This window comes from Brachyhypopomus gauderio, chromosome 7 (genome assembly GCF_052324685.1).
Source record: "Brachyhypopomus gauderio isolate BG-103 chromosome 7, BGAUD_0.2, whole genome shotgun sequence".
In the NCBI taxonomy this organism is placed as follows: domain Eukaryota; kingdom Metazoa; phylum Chordata; class Actinopteri; order Gymnotiformes; family Hypopomidae; genus Brachyhypopomus; species Brachyhypopomus gauderio.
In genome coordinates, this window is record NC_135217.1 from 18652207 (window position 1) to 18675606 (window position 23400).

Sequence of the window (23400 nt, forward strand, 5' to 3'; positions counted from 1 at the left end):
CCATTTTCTGATTATTGCTCCCACAGTAGATTTCTTCACACCAAGCTGCTTGCCTATTGCAGATTCAGTCTTCCCAGCCTGGTGCAGGTCTACAATTCGGTTTCTGGTGTCCTCCGACAGCTCTTTCGTTTTCACCATAGTGGAGTGTGACTGTTTGAGGTTGTGGGCAGGTGTCTTTTATACAGGTAATGAGTGGGGGAAAGAGGAGCCTCTTAAAAAAGAAGTTACAGGTCTGTGACAGCCAGAAATCTTGCTTGTTTGTAGGTGACCAAATACTTATTTTCCACCATTATTTGCAAATAAATTCTTTAAAAGTCAGACAAAATGATTTTCTCAATTTTTTTTCACATTTTGTCTCTCATAGTTGAGGTCTACCTATGATGTCAATTACAGGCCTCTCTCATCTTTTTTAAGTGGGAGAACTTGCACAATTGGTGACTGACTAAATACTTATTTTCCCCACTGTATGTTGTGATAATGATTTTAACATAATAGGTTATCATGTGTGATCTGTACTCTGTAGTATACATGAATGCATTCTGAGTGCATGGGAGGAGGTGGCTTATCTTATCCAACACTCCCATGGGCCAACACGAATAGAAAACACGGGCAGCCAGACAGCAATAACCCCTAGTATGTGTGTATGTGTGTGTGTGGGTGTGTTTTCTAACGTAGCTTATCTCCCAGCAAGAGGAAGATCAGTTCAAGATAACTAACAGCCATCTGGGGGTACCTGTGCGATGCAGGCCATTTTGAACATCGCCAAGGCAATGAAGAAACTCTGATGGGGAAGAGATGGCGGTATCCCACGACAGTGGCAGTAGATGGAGATCAGCTCCCCTGGAGGAGGAACACCTGTCCAAACAGAGAAGCACCATCTCCAGAACCGCAGAGACCCACAATCCTGCCCTTCTTGACTAGAATATTCCGGATTCGCACGCACATCACAGTCACAACTCTGCAATCACCCCTCTGTGGAAGCAGCACATCACTCCAAGCTCCTCCCACAATTCAAATTTGGTAAACTTAGCCACATAGGCCAACAGTTAGTTTGCATATAAATGATGATTGGCTGAAAATAGTAGACTAAAGAGGAGGCCCCACCCTCTATTCCTGAAACTCCACCCAGAGTGCTGATGACACCGATGTGGGAGGGGCAGTAGTGCGGCATGAGGAAGTAGGCCAGGTCTGCGGTAGGCTGGCCAGTCGTGGACAACTCCCAGTCCAGTACTGCCAGCACGCGGGCCTGTATGGAGAACCACAGCACATGAACACACAACACACAATATAATAAACTAAACACAGCATTAAACAAGCAAACAAACAGGATAATAAGACTTTTTATGGCACAACAGTCAAATGGATGCAATGATATAAAACAACATATGTAATAGTGTGTCGTCTACTTTCATTGCAATGCTTGTAATGATCACAGGAGAGATTTCTTTTATGGGTGGCTGATATACATGTGTTCATGCCTATTGGCATGAGAGCCGACACCATCCTCTTATACTTTTGTGCATGTAAAGGATCGGGATTCTTGTTATGAAATTGCCAAAGTGAGATTAGACGCCTGCACACGTGATGGCGTTCGGTCACTGAGCTGTACCTCTGTCGGATGGAAGATCAGGTTATCGATCCGAAAGTCACCATGAACAAGGGCCACTTCATCGTCATTGGATGGAACATTGCTGCTCAGCCAATCAGAAAGGCTGTCCATAGCCGGGATGCTCCTGTGCGCCGAGGCCCTGTACTGTTTTGTCCAGGTGGACACCTAGATGAAGGTAACGGTTCACAGAGGAAGACAGTCAGCGCTATCGTAAAGCTAATGACAACAGCTAGCTAATGTGAGGGCAATGAAAGCATTAGTCAGTAGACATGTTGTTCTGACTGTCATGGTCAACCCTCCGAGTGAAAGAAATAGCAGATGATCAAACGACCCAGATTTTAGAGCCCTGCAGGATTTGTTCATACTGGCACAGTGTTCTTCAATCAAACGCTTGCCAAACTGCCTTGGCAAATCCAGTTTGTTTAGAACACAGGTTGTTGCCCCAGGTCAGCTGATAAAGGTCGGCCAATGAACAGCGAGAGCTCACTTGTCTCTTAGAGTAGCCGGCCCCTTTCCCGTATCCCACAAGTCCAAGCGCAGCGATGTCAGCAGAGTGAAGTCTAGCTAGCACCTCAACGGCGGCCACGTACAGGGCACCCCGCTCAGCGGCACAGAGGCCCGGGAGGCGCGGGTCTCGGAATATACGTCCCTGTTACACACACACACACACACACACACACACACAAGGTTAAAGAGACCTTGGCTGTGGCCCAGCAATCCATTTGTGAATTTTGCCCACAGTTGACAGTATCAACAGGTGTGTTGCATACTTGAGCTCAAGTGTCATGATTTTAAGTAAAGCTGTACCTGCACGTGCTCCATGACGTAGAACTCAGTGCCAATGACGTCAGTGTCTGAACAGTACAGAACCGGCCGGGGAACAGGAAACCCAGCAGAATGTAGGGCCTTCTGTACCGCATATTCCCTGTCCACCTGTAACACACACACACACACACACACACAAGAAAACAAACATGCTTGGGAAAAAAACATAATTTGTCCATAAATGCTCCAAATGACACATCTGGACAACATCTAGCTGATTTTCACGTTATCTATAGAACAATATGACCGGTAATCAGTCTTTTCACCCGCCTAAACTGAATTATCCTTGACGATGTCTCCCTCTAGCGGTAAAACTGAGAAATGCACTTTGACAGATTTATGCAACTATATGTCAAAGTCCAAACCTGCGAATTTGTTCCTATTTAAGACAACTTAAATGTCGTTTCGTTTGTACTTATCATGTACAAAAATGCATTAACTCAGCGTTTCACCAGGAAAACAATACAGTAACATCAACTGTTAAGAACATTTGGTACCACAGGTGAAACACTACGATCCTGACCAACCTTATGGGCCCCAGGAAGCAAAGGGCCAGGGGGCTTCTTCCTGAGCACATAACCTTTATCTGGAGTCTGAAGTAAAAACGTTGGGTTGGACTGACCAGAACTGCAGAAAACAGCAAACCACAACTTTCAGTCCCGTCTAAACAGGTAGAATGTAGGTGATGCGTCTCCTGTATGTTCATTAAGCGCATACCTGTATTGCCGCACAGACAGCACCGTGTTTTCTGAGACGCTGTGAAGTCTGCCCAACAAGTGTCGGTGCAGCTTGTTAACGTTCAAAAGGTGCTGCTGGCGAACAGGAGTTGTTTGGTCATCCATAGTGCGAAGTCCTATGAAGACAGAAACTACAACCGCGGAACGTATTGCTCCCGTATTTTCAAAATAAAAGTTGAAGGAGCATAGCATAAAAGTATTGAGGAGCGTTATTCGTTTTCAGATATTAACCCCACCCCCTCAGATATTAACATATTGTAGCAACACTTGCTACATTATCATTCCCACGCAGTCACATACTGACTTTCCTATGCAGAATGAATAACCCTATCACTTTTGTGTCTAGTCAGCAATTGTTTCATACATTCGGTAAAGCTCTTCTGTAATAAAACAATCCACAGTAACATATGCTATTTGAACTGTTTTTGTTCATGGTAATATGATGGTCAGGGCCGGAGTGGGCCCCTTTTTCAGCCCGGGAGTTTCATGCCCAAATCCGGCCCAAAATTATTTTTCCCTTCCAATCGGCCCAAACTAGAGATTGACATGAGCCGGCCCATCGGGAATCCTCCCGAATCTCCCGATTAGCCACTGATGATGGTTATCATTGGTGCGGTACAGCAGGGTGACCTGAGCTTGGTTCCTGTTCTAGCTGTGTGTGTGTGTGTGTGTGTGTGTGTGTGTGTGTGTGTGTGTGTTGATGAATTATGCCCTGCCCAGAGATGGTTCCTACCTTGCACTCTGTGCTGATGGAATAGACTCTGGCCCTCTTGTGACCATGAACTGGATTATGCGGTTTAGAAGATGAATGAAATAACTCTTATTATTATGAATGAAATAACAGATATTATATTCATGTAATGCTGATGTCATGCTGCAAAAATGTATTATCTTGCTAAAATAAGAGGATAAAAACAGTGATGTTTAGTTGATACCATTAAATACACATAACAGTGATATTTGGATGGTTTTAAACACAACTTTGTGGTCAAACCATACTGCATATAAAGTGTTTTGTGATCTCCAGATCACATTCGATGTTTATTATTGCAGCAAGATCAAGTTTTTCCTCAGTAAAAGAGGTCTTACAGAGCACAATTAACTGATCGATATAATCATTCATTCCTAAAACTCATCAGCTAAATATCATAGTGAATAAATAAATAAATTATTTATTTGTTTGTTTTTTTTAAACAACGAAACATGAGACATCAATGGGCATTGTGCATTTTGATTAATATAGGTTTATTATGGTTTCATAAATCTTTGATGTCGAATTTCAAGAAAATTTCTCATTAAATTGTTCCTACGTTAACATCAACATAAGTACAAATATAAAGCAAAAAATAATAATTACAAAACAAGATTTAATAGCATATTACTCAAAATAATCACTAAAGACACAAGACAAGTTCAAGAAGCATCAACACATTAGTTAGCAAGGAGAATATGCATTCTTCTAGACATTACTCCATCCAAAAAAAAGAATTTGTTTCACTTTATTGCAAAACATCAGGTTCATGCAGCATATGCATGCTAATTATATTTATGCTTAGAAAAATAAATATCCTATGTCACGATAAATTAAACCAAATAAAACTAAAGTCAGACACACTCTTGTGCGAATGTGCATCTCAACGCTTTGGTCTTGACTCGGTGCTTCACAGCAGCCCCTAATAAACAGTTAGAATTTTAAAAAGTCAACAACTCTACCTAGATCTCATTTAAATGTTTCAATTGGATACGGAGGTCATTTAAATACATAAAGTGGCCACGTTCCTTAAATTATCATCGATAGGGTGATTAAACGGAAACAATACCGCTAACGTTTTAAAGAAATGAGCTGTCGCCTTCGTTTCGAGGGATTAACGCATAAGCAAATATAGTTGAAGTGGAGCTTCTTTATAGCTCACACGCAGCGTTGCATAAACTGCAGCGTCAGCTGCGCTCGCGAGAGCAGCGCGAGACAGCAGCGCCCGCAGAGCACGCAGCAGGACCCCAGAGTCTCATTGGAATGTTTGGCTCCTCTCCAGGTCCGATTAGTGGACGCCTAACCTGCTGGGATCATGAATTATAAAGTCGAAGAGATAAAAGACGATTTAAAAAGATCCAGCATCGCGTGGCTGCCAAACACTGTTTACATTTTGACATTACAGCGAGAATTTCAAATATTAAATGCTGTGTTTCGTTTATGTAAATGGATGTGCTCTGTATTATTCTGCTATTTGTATGCTCTGCGTGTCACGGTGAAGGCTCCGGACCCTTCCCTGTGGGCGTGTCATGACGTCGTCTGCGTGCTGTTATGTCCATGTTTGTACTTCCGTGGGTGTGGGTTGTTTGTGAGCGTGTTCGTTTGTTACACCTGTGCCTTGTCTCGAGGTCACGTGGGTCTGTGTAACTCACCTATTTAATGTGCGTTCGCGCAGTGTCGTGTGCTCGTCTTTGTCTAAAGTTCATGCCTGTGCAAACATCGCGTCAGCGTGCTTGCTCCGCTAGTGCTGGACTTTGCGTGTTGTTGTTTCATTAAATGTTAAGTGTGCATCGCAAAGACGCTAGTTGTGTCTCATCCTTCCTCGCACACACCAGCGTCACAGAAAGACGAGCCGTTACAGATGCCCGGATACGCCAAGCGTGCAAAGGGGAAGAAAAACCGACATCACCACGGTACTTCCCCAGTGCGGCGGCGCGATGTCCCCGTCGCCGTGCAGACAATGGAGCAGGACCCGTTCTGCGCATACATGCTCCGCGCGGCGCAGGACGCGGAGGATGCAGAGACAGCGGAACACTTCCGCCAGACCGCGAGGCGCGTGTGGAAGGAGAGAGATTCCCCCGCGTCTGTGGAACTGCCACCCCGTGCAACGGGCACCTGTGAAGGAGAGGAAGACAGCGCACTTCTCCCGGTCTTCCCCGAGGAGGAGGAGACCGGTGAGCCACTTCTGGTGGGTACGGGCGCCTTGTCCCTCACCCCTCCCGAGGATGAGTTCGGGGAAACGGACTCTCCAGGCGAGGAGGAGGACGAGACCTACCCCCCGTCGGAGTGTTCAGAAGCCACCCTGGACTACGGCAAGGCGGAGGGAGACGACGAGGCATACCCCCCATCGGTGTGTTCCGAGTCTACTCTAGACTACGGGGAGGGTGATGAGGACACCAGCTCTCTTCCCTCCAGCCACACGTTCTCCGCAGAGCGACACGAAGGGGAGGTCGACGTCAGTCCTCCCCCTTCCGTATTCTCGGCTCCTACCGTATACTACGGAGAGGGGGAGGACGCCAGCCGCTCTCCGTCTGTGTGTTCATCACCCTTCGGGAGTGAGGACGAGAGCGAGGGGGTGGAGAGCGTCTCGGGACGTTCGGGGAGTACGGTGCACCTCAAGAAGGAGGTACCCCGGTCCTCCTCAGCGGCAAGCAGCATGGCCTGGTCCCGCTGCCCGACCCCGGAGGAATCCATGTCGCTGGGTCGGAGCGTCTCCGAGAGCGAGGAGGAGATGGAGACGTCAGGGGGCGAGGCGAAGGCATCTCCAAGAGAGCAGGGGAGTCCTGGTGTAGCCAGCGCTCCAAGGTGGGTGCGTCACGTGCCCTTGGAGCCGCCGTGGACACCAGCCGGCGGGCGGCGTAAAGCCAGGACTCCAGCTGCGCCCAGAGGGAGGACTAAAGCTCCCCGAGGGAAGCCCCCTGCAGCAAGGCCAGCGGGAGCCCCGAGCGGCACAACGCGCGCGCGGAGTCGGAACCCTAGGACCAGAGAGGCTCCGCAGCCTGTACCGCCTGCGGCGTCTAAGCCTCCAGGAGGGACTCCGCTGCCTGTTCCGCCTGCCGCGCCCGCCCAGCCTGCTTTCCCTGGAGGGATAGCGCCACCGTGTGCGCTTTGGCAGGCAGCCGGAGCGATGCCATGGCTGCCTGTCCCTATATGTTTGTCTATTCCCCTGTGTCTCCCTAATTTCCTTTTCCCGTTCGTTCCTCTTGTGTTTCATGTGCCTGTGTGTGTGTTTGTCAGCGTGCCATTGTTTAATGTTTTCTCCCCTGTCTTCCCAGGGAGGGTGTGCTAGAGCTGTTCGCGGCGGTTCCCGCCGTCGGGGGTGACGGCTCTCGGAGGCTCGTGATCCCGGCGGCTCCGGACCTGCACCGTCGGTGTTGGTTCGGGGCTTCCCAGCTGCGCGGGACGCTCCGGGAGTAGCGAGCCCCTGGCGGAGGGTTCTGTCACGGTGAAGGCTCCGGACCCTTCCCTGTGGGCGTGTCATGACGTCGTCTGCGTGCTGTTATGTCCATGTTTGTACTTCCGTGGGTGTGGGTTGTTTGTGAGCGTGTTCGTTTGTTACACCTGTGCCTTGTCTCGAGGTCACGTGGGTCTGTGTAACTCACCTATTTAATGTGCGTTCGCGCAGTGTCGTGTGCTCGTCTTTGTCTAAAGTTCATGCCTGTGCAAACATCGCGTCAGCGTGCTTGCTCCGCTAGTGCTGGACTTTGCGTGTTGTTGTTTCATTAAATGTTAAGTGTGCATCGCAAAGACGCTAGTTGTGTCTCATCCTTCCTCGCACACACCAGCGTCACACTGCGACCTGAACCATCAAGAGAAAACGCAAGTTCTCGATTCGGCCTGCTGTGAATGAGCGAAACTTTCTCACGGGTTGCACAGAAAACATGACTGCATTACCAAGTAGATCTAGAGAGGGGCTGGCGGAGAGTGCATAGACGAGGAGTTGTGTGAAAACATTCAAGACACTAACACAAAGCTCTGCTACAATCCACAGTCTCTCAATGAATGGCACGCCACAAATAGGCAGCACAGGGATTATCCTCCAATTCATAATCTTTGAATAAACGTATCCGCACTCCTGCAGTGCAACACGAACAGCTGCATGGGAGGAATGAAGCATGAAGCATTCCACAGCTGACTCCTGTGGGTCTCCTCTTATTGTTCCCACATGTCAAAATATATTTCTTCCTTCTCGTGAGGTGGGGTGAGCCACAGAAAGCACCCTCATTAGAAGCTATTTCACAGCCACAGTCATCTTAGTAAACATTATGTACACATGCAGTTAAAATTACTTTCATGATGAAATATTATTGTTCTGCAACTTATAACCAATACTAAATTTCCTCATTTTAAATAAACTGAGTGTGTTTCTACCACACAAGGATTTTCACACCCTTTTTTATATAGGGTGCAGATAAAATCCTAAGGTATAAACAAAGGCAAAAACACTACAGAACTTCAGACCAAATATGGAAACATATTTGTTGTGTAAACAATAAACAGGTAAGACATCTTGTGAATTCTACTGTCATTCTAGAAAAGCCCATAACAAACCATCTAGTGTTGTGGAGGTTTTTTCATTGCCCATTAAAACGGTCAATATTAAATTCACTGTGTTAATTTTAGGGCACCAGGTAAACAGTCCCAGGACTCTAAATAATGAAATAAAGTCCCTCTACGCACCGCCTCCACCTCCACCGTAAGAGACGTTGGGCTCGCTGCTGATTGATGAGCTGTCTCAACCAATGGCAGGACTTCAAAAGTGACATCTAGATATAATCCAGTTTCACTGTGGAGTCTGATTTGTTGCACACAGTATGCATGAATGAGCAAGACTGCTAAGTCCCATCTCTTCACAAGGCCTTATTTGTTTGGCTAGAAGATGATGACTGGCTCTTAGCTGAAGCAGTTCTCCCACAATAAGAATACAGGCTGTGGCCTCTTCTGCTCTCCAAGGAAACTAGAATTTCTGGTACTGGCTATTTAGCACAGAGAAGGATTCATCACCTGCATTTTAATTACTGTATTATTACTGTATTCTTATTTACTTATACATAAACTATGGCAAACAAAATCTCTTGTTAGGTTGTAGACTGGAAAACCACCAAATGTGCATTCTTTGGTGGGAGACTCTGATCGATATGAACCCCAAGTCAAGATCTTCCCGTTGCCTTCCAGAAGATCTCAGCTGCCATTTTCCCAGTGGTTTAATCCTGCTCTCCGTCCATGTGGGAGGTGCGCTGTGGTCTCCTGTTGCCATCTGAGAGAAGGAGTAATGGCAGTGATCCTGTCCTGAACACCGTTCAACACGTGCACCCCAACACGTGCTGCCATCGCATCGTTCAGAACTTCATATGGATTCGTGTGCAGAAATGAGGACTTGGTCATTTGACGTGCCGTTTCACCATGAGTATGTCATGGCTCCACAGTGTCTAATTGCAGGGAGTCCACAGCAGAGTCCGTGCTTGCCCAGACCAGGACGTCTACTGGGACTTAAGGCTATGTGCAGAGGCACGTGGGGAAGAGCTGGAACAGCTTGACTTAGGCATAAAGGCCCATCTGTGTACAGCCCTATCAGCCATTTAGAACACTGTTAGCCAGCATCAAAGTGTAGCAGCTCTTAGAGCAGATGTACGACGTGCATCCATAGCTGGAGGCCACTGGGAGCAGGCCCAGAGTGGGCCCAGAGTGGGCCCAGAGTAGTGGGCCTGGAGTAGGCCCAGAGTGAGCCCAGAGTGGGCCTGGAGTGAGCCGAATGTTCCAAGCTTCCTTTGTCAATGTCCATGCAAGCAATAAATGTGCCCACTCACTCCAAGAGTTCTGTCTCGAAGGGCACGAGATGGTAGTAAGAGAGGTTGGTGACATAGGCCTCTTGGTCATCATCACTGAAGTCCTGCTCAATAGACACACACTCTTTTCCATCATCATCGTACCTATATGGGTGAAAGAATTAAGATGTTAATATTTACAGGTGTTTCTGGTACTGAACAATTTTCGATGGCTTCCCAAGTCTCTTTCAGGCCTTGCCACACAGAGTCATGGCTCATGGCATTTTAATCAGTGTCAAACTGACAGACATACCCATCTGGTTCAGAGATGAAACGTGGTGATGTGAAGTAATATTAACAAGTGGTTCAATGTTCTGTGAGTGGACTATAGTAACTGCCTGTGGTTAGAAATGTGCTCATTCATTCAGTTAGAAAAACAACATGAATAAGCGGCTTGTAAACAATACATTCTTCCCCTTTTCTGGGCATGATACAGTTTTGTTTGTGTGTGTGTGTGTGTGTGTGTGTGTGTGTGTGTGTGTGTGTGTGTGTGTGTGTGTGTGTGCGTGTGTGTGTGTGTGTGTGTGTGTGTGTGTGTGTGTGTGTGTGTGTGCGTGTGTATCTATGTGTAAAATGTCATTAGTACAGAGGTCCCTAAGGTTGGGTCTCGGGTTTCATTCCTGAGTTTCCTTCCCACACCCAAGGAAGGAAGTGTTGGAGCTACTTCCTGTGTAGGATAAACCTCTGCTTTCAAGGAATGTAAAACAAGTGGTTATGGGGGTCACTATCTTTCCTTAGGTGCATGCCTGTCTATTGTACTGTAAATAAAGAGAAATTAGTACAATTTATGATGAAATACTGGTCTGTAGTCATGTGTGATCCCAATTGAAACTAGATTATATGAATGAGATGCCAAATGTATCGTGGGAAGTGTAGTATATGAAAAGAAAAGAAGACACTCACGAGTGTTGGGCTGAATCTGTGGAAGAGGGTCGTTCCTTATCTTGTGGAACATTCTCATCAAATACTATAGTCTCTGTGTTTGCCAAACAAAATCCATTAGACCTCATAATTTCTGTAAAAAAAAACACATGTAAACAAATGTAATTACTTTAATAGGAATGTCCATAGTTTATTAGATAATTACTTTTTCTGAGTATTTCCAAGTGCTCCCACTGAAAGTTATGCTCATGAGTTTTTCACAATATTTTTACAACACAGGCTGCAGAAATTCCAATTTTACTGGAGCGCCAGGGATGGTGGTACAAGGCAAGGCAAGTTTATTTATATAGCACCTTTCATACACAATGGTCATTCAAAGTGCTTTACAAATGAAAAGAAAACACAGAAAATGTAAAACAATAGATTTAAGAAATTAATCACATATATAAAGAAAAATATATAATAAAATAACATAGAATGTAAAAAGTACAGTAAATAAAATAATAAAAAGTAAATAAGATCTAAAGGGGGGGAGCAAAGATAAGAACAGTAAAAATAAAATGTTAGACTTAAACATAAAAAAATTTAAAAAAAAGAAACAAACACAATAAAATCTAAAATAGGAAGCATGATTAAAACAGTAGATTTAAAGGAAGTTAAAGGAAGTATGCTTGACAAGCACAGTCAAGCATACACCAAGGGACCAACCTCCCAAAAGACCTACAGAACCTGCTGACAGACACGGGCTTCACATACCTGAGATCTTGACTGGGCTCTGAAAACATGGTTGTATCTTGTGGATGTTGTCATTCTTCAGCACTTGATCTAGCGGTGACCGTTCAAAGAACGTTAAGACAACCTCGGACCTGCAGAACTGAAGAAACCGAATAGCATTAGCAAGGTCTTAGGACATTCTTAGACTTCACTTCCATATTTCCAGAACCAGTTTACACCCCTTCTTCCTCATAACTAGTCAAAAGTAGTTACCAAAACATTTTGGAAATGGTTGAATTCAGACATATGTTATTACCATTTGAATGTAGAACAATGTGCATACTACATTAAATTATTATTTTTAAAATCGAAAAGTGTTTTACATTATGAATGACCATATAATGACCATGGGCAGACTTTTCGCCATCCTGCAGTGCTGGCATCCAATGTTAGGGGGCGCTTACCTTCCATGGCATGTTGATGGTGTTCTTCAGTAGACTCTCCACCTCGTTCAGCTTGACCTCAACATCTTTTGCTTCTTTAATCTTCATGAGGCCTGTGGTCATAGAAACAAACAACAGAACCATGTGAACACCGACAGTAGAAACAGACACACACATTTCCGTCCTCCATCTGAGGGTTTTTTTTTGTATATGTATCAAAGCCTATTTCATCTAAGGCTTTAGTGTGTTTTAGACATAAAATAAATTGAAGTGTCATAAAGGAATAATAGAGATTGTGAATTGTTTCATAAATTACACAAAGTCTAGACAAATGTCATAACTTGAGGTTCACAAACAGTACGCCCAAAGTGTAATATCAATCCTGTATTTATATAAATGAATTTACCCACATCACCAGGAAAACCTTACAAATATCTGTGACCTTTTCACACATAAGGTCATCTTATCTGAGAATCTTCCTCGGTAGTCTCAGTAAAGGCTAGCCCAAACATTAGCCAGAGGTTGACCGCCAACTGAAGCCACTAACCTTTATGCTGTAACAATGCCAAAATGCTATCTTCACTCAACTTACAACAACGTGGACAGAAAATAGGTTCTTTTCATCCACAGCTCTGAGGCACAGGATTATAAATACACTGTGTTTAACTGTGTTGGTGTTTAGCTTAGCCAACAATAGCTGAACACATGGAGCCCAGGCCAGTATTATTAACCTTGCTCTTTAACTGTCTGGACTATTAATACGCAGTACGTTTACCGACTGAAGAGCATGGCCGAGGAGACAGAGAACAGTCAAAGTTCAAGGGTTCAAAGGTGATAAGTACCGCCAGCCCCAAACTGGCTGTGATTTTCAACGTGTCCCCACGTGGAAACTCTGTGAAGACACTGGACATTTATCTGTGTGGAAAAACAAGCCAGACTTGTGAGAGGAGTGGGGGAGGGGGGCGGATATGCTATTCATGTCAAACCAGGATGCACAGACCACGTTCATGCTTTCCATCATGATGATGCCGTTTATGATGATGACCACTGTGACGAGGTATGACTCAGTCGCCCTGTTCCCACAGACACAGAGCGATCTCACTGTGGCCTTCCCCCAGTCGGCCCAGAGTGTCAGAGCGCACCAGGCCTGGATATGAGGTAACAGCTATTCTTTACTGCTGACCCAAACTGATGACATCAGCCCAAGGACAGCAGAGTCGGATTAGCTGCTTAAATCACCACTTGTTCTTCGGGCCTCTTTCGCGCCTTCCTATATTGCACTATATATTTTACAGCTCCCAAGTTCAAGATTATTGAAGAATGCAATATTGTTGCCACACAAAGGAAACGATGCTTCGGTTAGCTGAGCGCTAACGTCCACCTAGGGTATTACCTCCTGGTCTCATCATGGAGAAAGCTGATTGTAAATTTGCAGACAAATGTTTGAGAAGTTAACAAAGCACGCAAAGAAAAAACAAGGGCCCCCTTCTGCAACCTCCATCAGACCCCGTGCTTCAGGCAGAGGACACCTCCATCAGACCCCGTGCTTCAGGCAGAGGACACCTCCATCAGACCCCATGCTTCAGGCAGAGGACACCTCCATCAGACCCAGTGCTTCAGGCAGAGGACACCTCCATCAGACCCCATGCTTCAGGCAGAGGACACCTCCATCAGACCCCATGCTTCAGGCAGAGGACACCTCCATCAGACCCCGTGCTTCAGGCAGAGGACACCTCTATCAGACCCCATGCTTCAGGCAGAGGACACCTCCATCAGACCCCATGCTTCAGGCAGAGGACACCTCCATCAGACCCCGTGCTTCAGGCAGAGGACACCTCTATCAGACCCCAGTGCTTCAGGCAGAGGACACCTCCATCAGACCCCCGTGCTTCAGGCAGAGGACACCTCCATCAGACCCCATGCTTCAGGCAGAGGACACCTCCATCAGACCCCGTGCTTCAGGCAGAGGACACCTCCATCAGACCCCCGTGCTTCAGGCAGAGGACACCTCCATCAGACAAGGACACACATACAATAGCACAGTGCCACCTTGGTTTTGCAAATATGGTATGTCTCAGGGTGGTAAGGAGGATGACACCTTATAGAGATAAAGATGGCAGCTGACACTGAAACTAGACAGCTGTGTGGCTCACAGGTCCCTGCCACTCTTGGTGACCCTGCAGGTGACCCCGTTTCTCATGGAAACGTTGATTTCCTGTGTCTACGTCCTGTGGGCTTATGTACTTCCTGAAGGCGTTCTGCTGACCACAGTTATGTGTTTAAAGGTGAAATTAAGATACTATACATAAATACATTCCCTTCCAAAACACACAAAAATGATAAGGCTTCACACTGCAAAGACGAGTCTTAGTTTTTATTTGCTCATAACTGCTTTCATCTGCTCAACAAAAGAAGCACTGTTCACAAGGCTTGCTTGCAGCTGAATTCAAAATACTGCAGATGGTGGCCATATATTTTTATTTATTTGCTCAGCAAAAAAGTATTGTTCAGCAGAAATTCACAGTCTCCAAGCTATTTATATAAAGGGTTATGGTTAGTTGTGTTGGACTATATTTACCCGGTTCAGTTGGTCTGGCAACAATTTCACAAGAAGCAGGCGAATGACTTGACAAAAAGTGTCTCATTGGAGGATGTATGTTAAGGTACCAGGAGCTGTTTCACAGTGCAACTAAGGTGCAACTTTGTCTTAAAGACAAAAACAAACTGTTGCCTTGTCATTCAGGATATGTTGGGGTAACTGTGCTCTGAAGCTATCAGCCCAGACATTTTACTGCATATGCTGAGCTAGGGAAAGTCATGCCTGTTTATTCTGCTCCCAGCCATGACTGACTGAAACTGGCTTCTGAAATGTGAAGACTGGTTTGCCATGTTTACAGCTACAAAGCACTCAGTTTGGTAAACTAAAACAAGATGACCTGGAATTTGAAATTCAGTCAGACTGTCACTCTATACATGAGAGTCAGTGATGATAAATCTAAAGTAACACCTTCTACAGGCCTTTGAAATAGCAACTCAGCTCTCCAGTTATCAGTCATATATACATAGTCCTAGTGGGGAAAAGGGCCCCTCTCACATGACCCAAGATATCTGTGACTTGGTCGTGAAATGCCACAGCCTGTAAAGAGGCTGCTCCATCACACGCAACCCCAAAACAGTAAACATGGCAGATGTACAAACAAGCAGGGTGCTGTGACCTCAAAAGGTCACCTGGATAACTGACCTGGGTCACCTGACACTTGTATAACTTAAAGTAAAGCTACAAAAATAGATTTGACTGTGCCAAGCTCAATATGCTTTTTGAAACGCTTGGTGGAGATCTTGCTGAATAATTCCACGGGTCATGTCATCTTCCTCACCTTCACCCCACAAATCCCCTCGTCTCCTCTGTGTGGACGTTGGGACCAAAACGGCGCTGAATTTAAGAGTCCCCAAGCTTTCTACTGTCTCTTAGAGCAATGTTATAATCATGAAAGACCCCCTCTGTCCCTCCCGTTGCTGTGGCGACACTGAGATACTAAACAAGCACTTGGCCTTTAGGGTGGGAGAGAAAGAGAAAGCAAGAGGCACTGACGCAAATTTAGGGTCCAACAGTTCATCTCACTGCCAATTAGAGGAGTGCAATCTAAATATTGAGCTTTGCAGGAAATTAAAAGCGGGGTGGGGGGGGGGGGGGGGGGGGTTGAGTTATATCTGAAGACTTTTATACTTCACATAGCGGTGGGACAAGCCACACGAACCGGTGAATCTTCTAGATATAATCGCACCGGGTCTCTGAAACCACACCAAAGGTGCACATGATGAATAATGAGGGGGGGTGTATTAATAAGGAAAGAGTGAGTAATTTCCCCCCGCGTCTCGTCCTTCCGTTGCACATTGTGTTTACCGATTTGATTTTTAAATAAGCGCGGATGTTTATTTCCGAGCGCGAGAGAGGAAGGTCCTGCATTCTCGGGCTAATGCAGATTTTCCAAAACACGCGCTGCCCAAGCACAGACAACAAAGAGGAGCGGGCACGGTTGGTTTAGAGGTCATGCCAGTCCTGTGTGCCATGTCACCAGTTCTGAGTGCCATGTCACCAGTCCTGAGTGCCATGTCACCAGTCCTGTTTGCCATGTCACCAGTCCTGAGTGCCATGTCACCAGTCCTGAGTGCCAATACCAGTCCTGAGTGCCAATACCAGTCCTGCGTGCCATGTCACCAGTCCTGAGTGCCAATACCAGTCCTGAGTGCCAATACCAGTCCTGAGTGCCATGTCACCAGTCCTGTGTGCCATGTCACCAGTCCTGAGTGCCATGTCACCAGTCCTGAGTGCCAATACCAGTCCTGAGTGCCATGTCACCAGTCCTGAGTGCCAATACCAGTCCTGCGTGCCATGTCACCAGTTCTGAGTGCCAATACCAGTGCCATGTCAGGTGCCATCACCAGTGTCTGACCTGTTGCACAGTGATGCCAGTCTGGAGCTTCGAGGAGTAGCAACACCCTACAGGAAAAATAGGCTGTAGCTACTATCAAGCTGTGCAAATCAGTTTACAGTTACTGTTTACAGTTATCAAACGACTAAATCAAGACTAAATCAAGCTTACCATTAAAAGGGACGTTAAAGTGGAAGTTGTTTTGAAATCGTTTAAAACAATCGGTAAATGACCAAGAGAAAATTAAAACAAGGCAGCGGAATATTGAATGTCTGCATTTTAACCCAGTTCATCTCATAGGGCTTATTAACTAGGTGTAGACTAGTGATGACAGGGAGGCCTCCACGACCCAGGGAGACAGGCTGTAGTACAGTCAACTACACTAATGCGGTTACAATGCCACGCAATAGGGGGAGACAACCTGTGTTTGCGTTTCAATTCCCTGCCACATTGTCCAAAATAAATAAAAAATATATGAAATTGGGTTCGTTTTGGGAAAAATGAGGGCTTAATGCTTTAAACGAACGAGAAACCTACTTATATACCATGGTGCACCAGTGTTATACCACCTGGCTTCTATGTTGAATTAAATCCTGAAATTCCATTAGCAAATAATTCAAATCAAAATCTAAACGTCCTGAAATTGTTTCTTATTCCATAATAAAATCTCATCAATCGTCCAAAGGGCAGTAAGCTACATGATAGCTCTGGTTTCTGGTTTACCGGGGGCAGATCTGTGAATTATTAAGCAAACCGCTTGAATCTTTGTCCACAACATGACAAACATGTTTGACACATCTTTGATTCGTATTGACTAAACACATTTTTAAACGGGTTTAAATAAACAGGTTTACTGTTGAGGCTACTAAAAGCCAGAATTATGATCTAGTAGAATAACACCCAACAAAGTGGCCAACGCGTAAGATACTCAGGAGCAGTTTGCACCAACCTTCTATAAAAGGAGATTTCGACAAATATCCTCTGTCTTCCGGAAAAGATTCTAGGAGTCTTTTAAAAAGTCGTCCAAAATCCGAATAACTTCGGTGTAAGTACAGAACATTTCTGTCTGACCACTCGGTTCTTATTTCAAAGAAGTCTTCTTCCTCTCCCCGTTGGTTTATAATTAGCCGTCGAATCCCGTTAACCCAGCAGTCCTTCACGAACATGTTGACCAGAGATGTTCCCTCAAAAATAGCGGATGCCATCCTGGACCAGTCAGTCCAACATTCTGGGAAGGTCTCCGACTCTCTTCTGGGTTCAGAAGCAGTTTGGCATAGTGTGGAATAAACGCCACTGTCTCGAGTGAGATGAAGGACGCGAATGAATCCCGAGGAAAGTTGAGAAACCTACAACGGTTCCTCGGTTCCTCAGAGGAGACGCGTGACAGATCAGCCAGGCGCGGACGCAACTCAAAAACGTGGCAGTTGCTACATAGACGATATATCACGTCGATATATCACGCCGTCTACTTTGAATTCAAGAGCACACGCAGCGCTGGGTTAATCAGATAAAAAAACATTTCAGTTTCCTGTGTTGAGAGAAGTTCCTCTCCTGCGCTCCTTACGTCCCGTGTCCCTCCCCGTCCCGTGTCCCTCCCCATCCCGTTAACACGGAGTGTTATGTGAGGAATGTAGGAATGCATTTCTGTGTTTAAAGACCATCTCTAAACTGGCTAATAACTCACGTGTGGTACAAGTTGTGCCAAGTAACGCATGCCTGTTGTGTTCGTTTACCAAGGTACCATATTTATATTTTTATCGGTGAAACATTGCCTGTGAGCTTAAAAATAAAATCAAAACACTAGGTGCCGCCTTTCAGTGGAGTTTCACTGCGCACTTCTAAGACTGCTCTCTACAAGCAATAACGTGCAATAATTCACTTCAACACTGAAAAGTAAAAAATTTTTTTTTTTCACTTACCACAGAGAGCTTCTGATCTGTGTCACGCCTGATCTTGTTTTATCTCCAGAATTCAATTAGCAAGATTCACCAGTGATTTCTTTTACACTGTCACATCAGTCATATGACTTTTTTCTGATATTTTTCTCATTTTTATTTTATGTAATAATTAATAATTTCTATATATGGCTGGGAACTCAAGAGTGCAAATAAATGCCTGTGGCATGATCCATATTCCAAGCACACTTACAAAATATAAAGGTCATACATTTAAAACATCAGTCCTTAAAAAATAATATAGATTAACCTTAAGCGATCAATATGAATGCTCATTTGAGAGCAACAAAGGGTGTGGACAATAATAGGACCGGTGTTGTGAAGATGAGAGTGTGTGCACCATCACTGGCAGAGGATGTCATTATACTGTCATACCAAATGGGGTGACTAAGCTCATACTTAGAGAACTCTCTTAGAGCACCAAGAGTCACTGTAGTGGCACTACGGGCCAAGGGAATAGTTGGGAGTGCCCTTCGTAGGGCATTGTGTGGACTGCCCTTCGTAGGGCACTGTGTGGAGTGCCCTTTGTAGAGCACTGTGTGGAAGGCCCATCGTAGGACACTGTGTGTAGGTCCCTTCGTAGGGCACTGAGTGGAGGGCCCTTCGTGGCATACCAGGAACTGAACTTACATAATTTCCTGTCAGCCCATGACACATACTACATCTGAAACTCTGTACAGTGAGTATTACACCACACATTCCAAATTAAAATAGCTTTCACAGACAGGACGAAGATCTACTTTAGTGTGCTTTAGGTTACATAAATAGTTTTAGACTAACATATCTTAGATTTTTAAAAATATGCAAGCTATTAACTATTTGCTCTCTATCTTTGAAACGTGAGCACTGTTACAACAACAATAACATCAACAATAAAGCCTATTATTTATTACAGTCAACAAAAAAACATTATAATACCAGATATTGAAACAAATATTACAGGGTGAGACTCAGATGTTTACAGAGAGAAGGAAAAAAGCAAGATGTGACAAGTTCTTTTCAAACACATTTTTCCATGAAACGATCCAAACAGGTACCTTCATTAATATTATTCAAATATAATAAAAGGTAATCACAATACAGCACGTGGTTGGGAGTTTTGTAACCTGTAGGATTATGTTACTGATTACGTTTCTTGAAAGCTAATCTATTACTGACAACATCTGTAAAGCGGACGTGTAAACACTGCACAGTGACTAGTGAGAGTCATACCCCAGTTGACTGATATATTCACAGAGTTCTCCAGTTTCAATGAGGTGACAGTGTCATTCTAAAAATGTCAGCTGATGAGCAAAAACAAACCACTTTTATTATAGAAAGATGTAAGGGAAATTCCTCAGACACTTCCTGCTACGTCTTGTTTGAACACAGAGCTTACTTCCCCAAAATAAATCATTTTTGGATGCAGGAACCAAAGCCCATGAGAGCATGTTAGACCAGTACTGCTAGGAGCTCCAGCACATTAGTAATAAAGACGAATTTAATTATTAATATTAATTTTATTAGTGTTTGCACTTTACATATAATTTAGCATCAATCATGGGTTTAAAAGGCAGGGTTTTTAAACTCATTAGTTGAAATGTACACTAATAGGTATGTTTAAGCAAGGAGCTTTAAAAAAGTGTTGAGCACTTGTTCTTCAGGATCAGAAATTTTTTAAACATCTGACAATCGTGTCATAGGATGTCACATACTCTGCAACCAGCAACAGAAAACACACGATCTCTTTCAAACTAGCATTGCATGTGTCACTGTGCCGTGCAGGTTCTGTCTTAAAGAACATTTTCCATATTATGGTCTCCACAACGACCTTCCAGGACTTATCACTGTTGTCCATGATTCTGTAGGCAGAGGCAGAAAAATGGGTCTACTGGAGAAGATTTAATGATCTGGAATGCTCACGAAGACATAAAGCTGTATGCCTGATGGTCCTCCCTTTCAGCCAAAGCTACTGAGGAATATGCAACATATGGGGGCTTTACACCCAAGTGATCCATAATGACTGTTGTCCCATATTTCTTTTTTATGTGGAAGATACACAAGGAGAGAAAGTGAATGATGAGTTAGACCGGCTGCCAAGACAGGCCAAAAGAAAGGCCTGGGGTGTCAAATAAAGCAGCATTATTTTTAAAGATGTTTCTTTTCATGATAGAGAAGTGACACCATTATTAGGGAAGGGGCTGATTTTTTGAATAACCCATAAACAGTGTGTCCAGAGTGTCCAAAGTGTCATCTGGCTTAATCTGGAAATCATTAAACAGGTTTGTCTGTGGAAGAAAAAAAAAGGGATGACTATTGTGCAATCTGTTCAGAACAACAAAAAGCAGATGGCAAATTTGCTACCAACTAGCTGAAAGTGTTCAAAAATTTGTGTCTTCAGCAACTAAATTCATCTCAAACTCCCCTGAACAGGTATTTAAGCAAAAGCCTGCATTAATATAAAACAGCACTAGTGTGCATACACAAATACAACGACGCTACAAGGTGCCCGAGCACAAAGAGGATGGTGGTTTATTACTGGAATGATCCGCTCTGAAATGACTTGCTATTTGGAAAGCTAATGGGAAACCTTTCCCTAAGCTGCCTGTGGCATCATGTCCTCTCTAAGGTTGTTCTGAGTTTCGCAAAGTTCTAAACAAACAGGTTTTTCTATAAGGATCTTAAGTAAATCCGCAAACAAGATCCTGTTTACTATTATACATTGGTTCAAAATAGAAACAGAAATCACAGAATTATAACATCATATATTGTAGAAAACATGGTACAATAAAATCTAACACAGAATTCAAGATCATGGTTTTAAAATTTATGTTCAATCTAGTCCACACTGATGCAACAGTGTTGCTTGAGTCCATGTGTTTCTACGAGGATTTGTTAACAATCTGTTGGCACTAACAGAATGTTTTAGATATAAATCCTAGATAGGCATGAACTGAGATCATGAAATTCACATTTTCCCCCCATCATAATTTAAATCTGAGCTAAAATGCTCTCATATTTTCAAAAGTGATTTATGTTAGACTCAGCAAAGAGGGAGTGATAAATTCCACATGACAAATGCCCAGTCCACCATAAAACCTCGGTTAATGCTTCAGTGTGATGAACGTCACACTGAGAAGTGTGTTCTAGGTATGCCCAACATACACTGTGTATTGAACTTCAGACAGCTGTCCAGTTAAGGAGCTTCAAGATTTGCCTGCGGCCTTTCAAACTGAAAGAGAATTTGATTGTGGAAAAGAAAATGAAGTAATTAAAATTGATTTGGTGATAATTAAACTTAGTCAAACTTACTTAATCAACAGAGGTGATGGGAAGCAGTAATCATTTAACTCATCTAAAGCTACATAAAATAATATGATAAAATATTATGATAATAGTGATGAATGTGTTCCTCCGAGGTCTTACTCGATATTTGGATGAAGACCAGTGTGAGTATACGGTCAGAGGTCATTAATTGCTTTACAGTGGCAGGAGATGTGGCAACCATTGTTAGCAGGAAGTATTTTATCAAGATATATTTGACCAACTCACCCTTTGTCAGTTGGATGAGTTGCATTTGAAATTTGGAAATTACAAGACAGTGTTTTGATGAAGAGAAGACAGGGTCTGGTCACGATCATGAGCGTGCGCACACAGACACACACACACACACACACACACACACACACACACACACACACACACACACACACACACACACTTATTTAAGCAGCCATTACACTGGCTCAGGCCGCCTGTCTGACATCTGTCTCACAATCAGTTGCTATGACTCAGGAGTGCTGATGACCACAGTGTCAGTGTGGGTGTTGTTTTCTAAGGTGTTGTCAGTGTGGGTCTCTACTGATCCAAAGACAACTGAGACAGTGTCTCATGTTATATTTTAAATCTCAGTGTGAATCAAGGAACCTTTTGTCTGCAACCCCGTCCAGATCCTGGAACTGCCTGGATCAGTCACCGCGGCCACAAAGAAACCACATACTCAGCAAACTGAAGGGAAGACCTCCCTGCTATTCACTTTCCATATTACACTCAGTTACAGTTTCTTCAAACAAAACAAAGAAACAAAAAGAACTCCACAATGCTAAAGTTTGAGGCTCATTGAGACATCTTTAAATATAACAGCGATATAATAACAAATAATAAACAAAATATGAGAAATGAATAATGAGTGAACAAATGAATAACACTCATTACCTTAGAATTATGTACAAAATCTACAGACCTCCCTCTTAATAAATCTTAGTAATTAATAATAATAAAAAGTAATACATAGATGTGGAATGTGACATGGTTACAAGATGAGCTGGCGCGTGTCTTTGCACTGATCAGACGTTACTATATCGGGTAACTTCCTGTTCTACTGAAGTGACAAGCCGAACTTGCATACACATGACCTACAGTGAATCAGTTTACCGCCCATCATGTGGGAGAGTTCTAACAGCAAGCTCAGGCAAAGTTTAATGAGACATCCAAACGGCCTAATTTACCCCTCAAAACCAACAAATGTTTATTAATGGGATCAGCTTCTAACTGCATTTTCCAGGCGGGTAGATTAATTATTCAAGTTAGTAAAATGTTTTGGTTAAAGTGAAATTAATCTAATACAGCTAGTTTATTACATACCTTTTGGTGGTGCATATTTGTATTTCATTTCATACTAGCAGATTGTCTCTGCTCAAAGTCAGGAGACACTTCATGAACTCTTTTGTGGTACCGTGTGATCAGCAGAGAGACCTGACCCTGTACAAGAGCATCTTTAACAGAGACAGTGAGAGGCTGCTGGAGGTTTGGGCCTCCTTTATGGCTGCTGTAAAACTGCAAACGCTCAGCAGGTTAAGAGCCACTAGATTCCTCACTTATAAAACGTACAGAGGGATATCTCTCTCATTCTGTTCGCTCAATGAAAGACAATGTCACTTGCTGGTCGTCTTTGCAGCCCCACTCCCACCCCCACAAAAGCTGACATGCCCAATCACAGAATTCTACAGTGCGCATTTAGTTGTGTTGATCATCATCTAAGGCTTCCCGTTCTAACACCAGAACGTTCTATTCAGCTGCGTTTTCATCCTGCCTGAGCATATGTCCAACCAGCTGGGGAAACATCCGATAACATGCCAGCACCATCACCCCATGGCAAAAATCATCCCATACATCCCATGATGTCTCGTCTGATCATCGGACCTGCAGTCCAGCACCTCAGCACCCACAGCATCTCCGAGAGTGAGA

General features: G+C 44.1%; 2 protein-coding genes across 3 annotated transcripts in view; both read right to left on the reverse strand.

The window, feature by feature from the left end:
- The window catches only part of acad11 (acyl-CoA dehydrogenase family, member 11), a 36106-nt gene extending 32798 nt beyond the window's left edge, over window positions 1–3308 (reverse strand). For both annotated transcript variants that reach the window (XM_077012262.1, XM_077012263.1), the window contains exons 1-7: window positions 3152–3308; window positions 2962–3061; window positions 2417–2542; window positions 2097–2258; window positions 1610–1774; window positions 1105–1246; window positions 734–855 (exon numbers count right to left, since the gene is read on the reverse strand). In XM_077012262.1, the coding sequence (XP_076868377.1) occupies window positions 734–855; window positions 1105–1246; window positions 1610–1774; window positions 2097–2258; window positions 2417–2542; window positions 2962–3061; window positions 3152–3276 (942 nt within the window). In that variant the 5' untranslated portion in view covers window positions 3277–3308. The remainder of the gene's footprint in view (window positions 1–733; window positions 856–1104; window positions 1247–1609; window positions 1775–2096; window positions 2259–2416; window positions 2543–2961; window positions 3062–3151) is intronic.
- Window positions 3309–4388: 1080 nt separating this feature from the next.
- pxdc1b (PX domain containing 1b) lies at window positions 4389–17778 on the reverse strand. The gene is made up of 5 exons (XM_077012266.1): window positions 17169–17778; window positions 11808–11899; window positions 11386–11503; window positions 10651–10762; window positions 4389–9852 (listed from the first exon to the last, which is right to left on the reverse strand). The coding sequence occupies exons 1-5, from the start codon at window positions 17422–17424 to the stop codon at window positions 9726–9728; spliced, it is 705 nt and encodes a 234-aa protein (XP_076868381.1). The 5' UTR covers window positions 17425–17778; the 3' UTR covers window positions 4389–9725.
- Between the last annotated feature and the right edge of the window lie 5622 nt (window positions 17779–23400).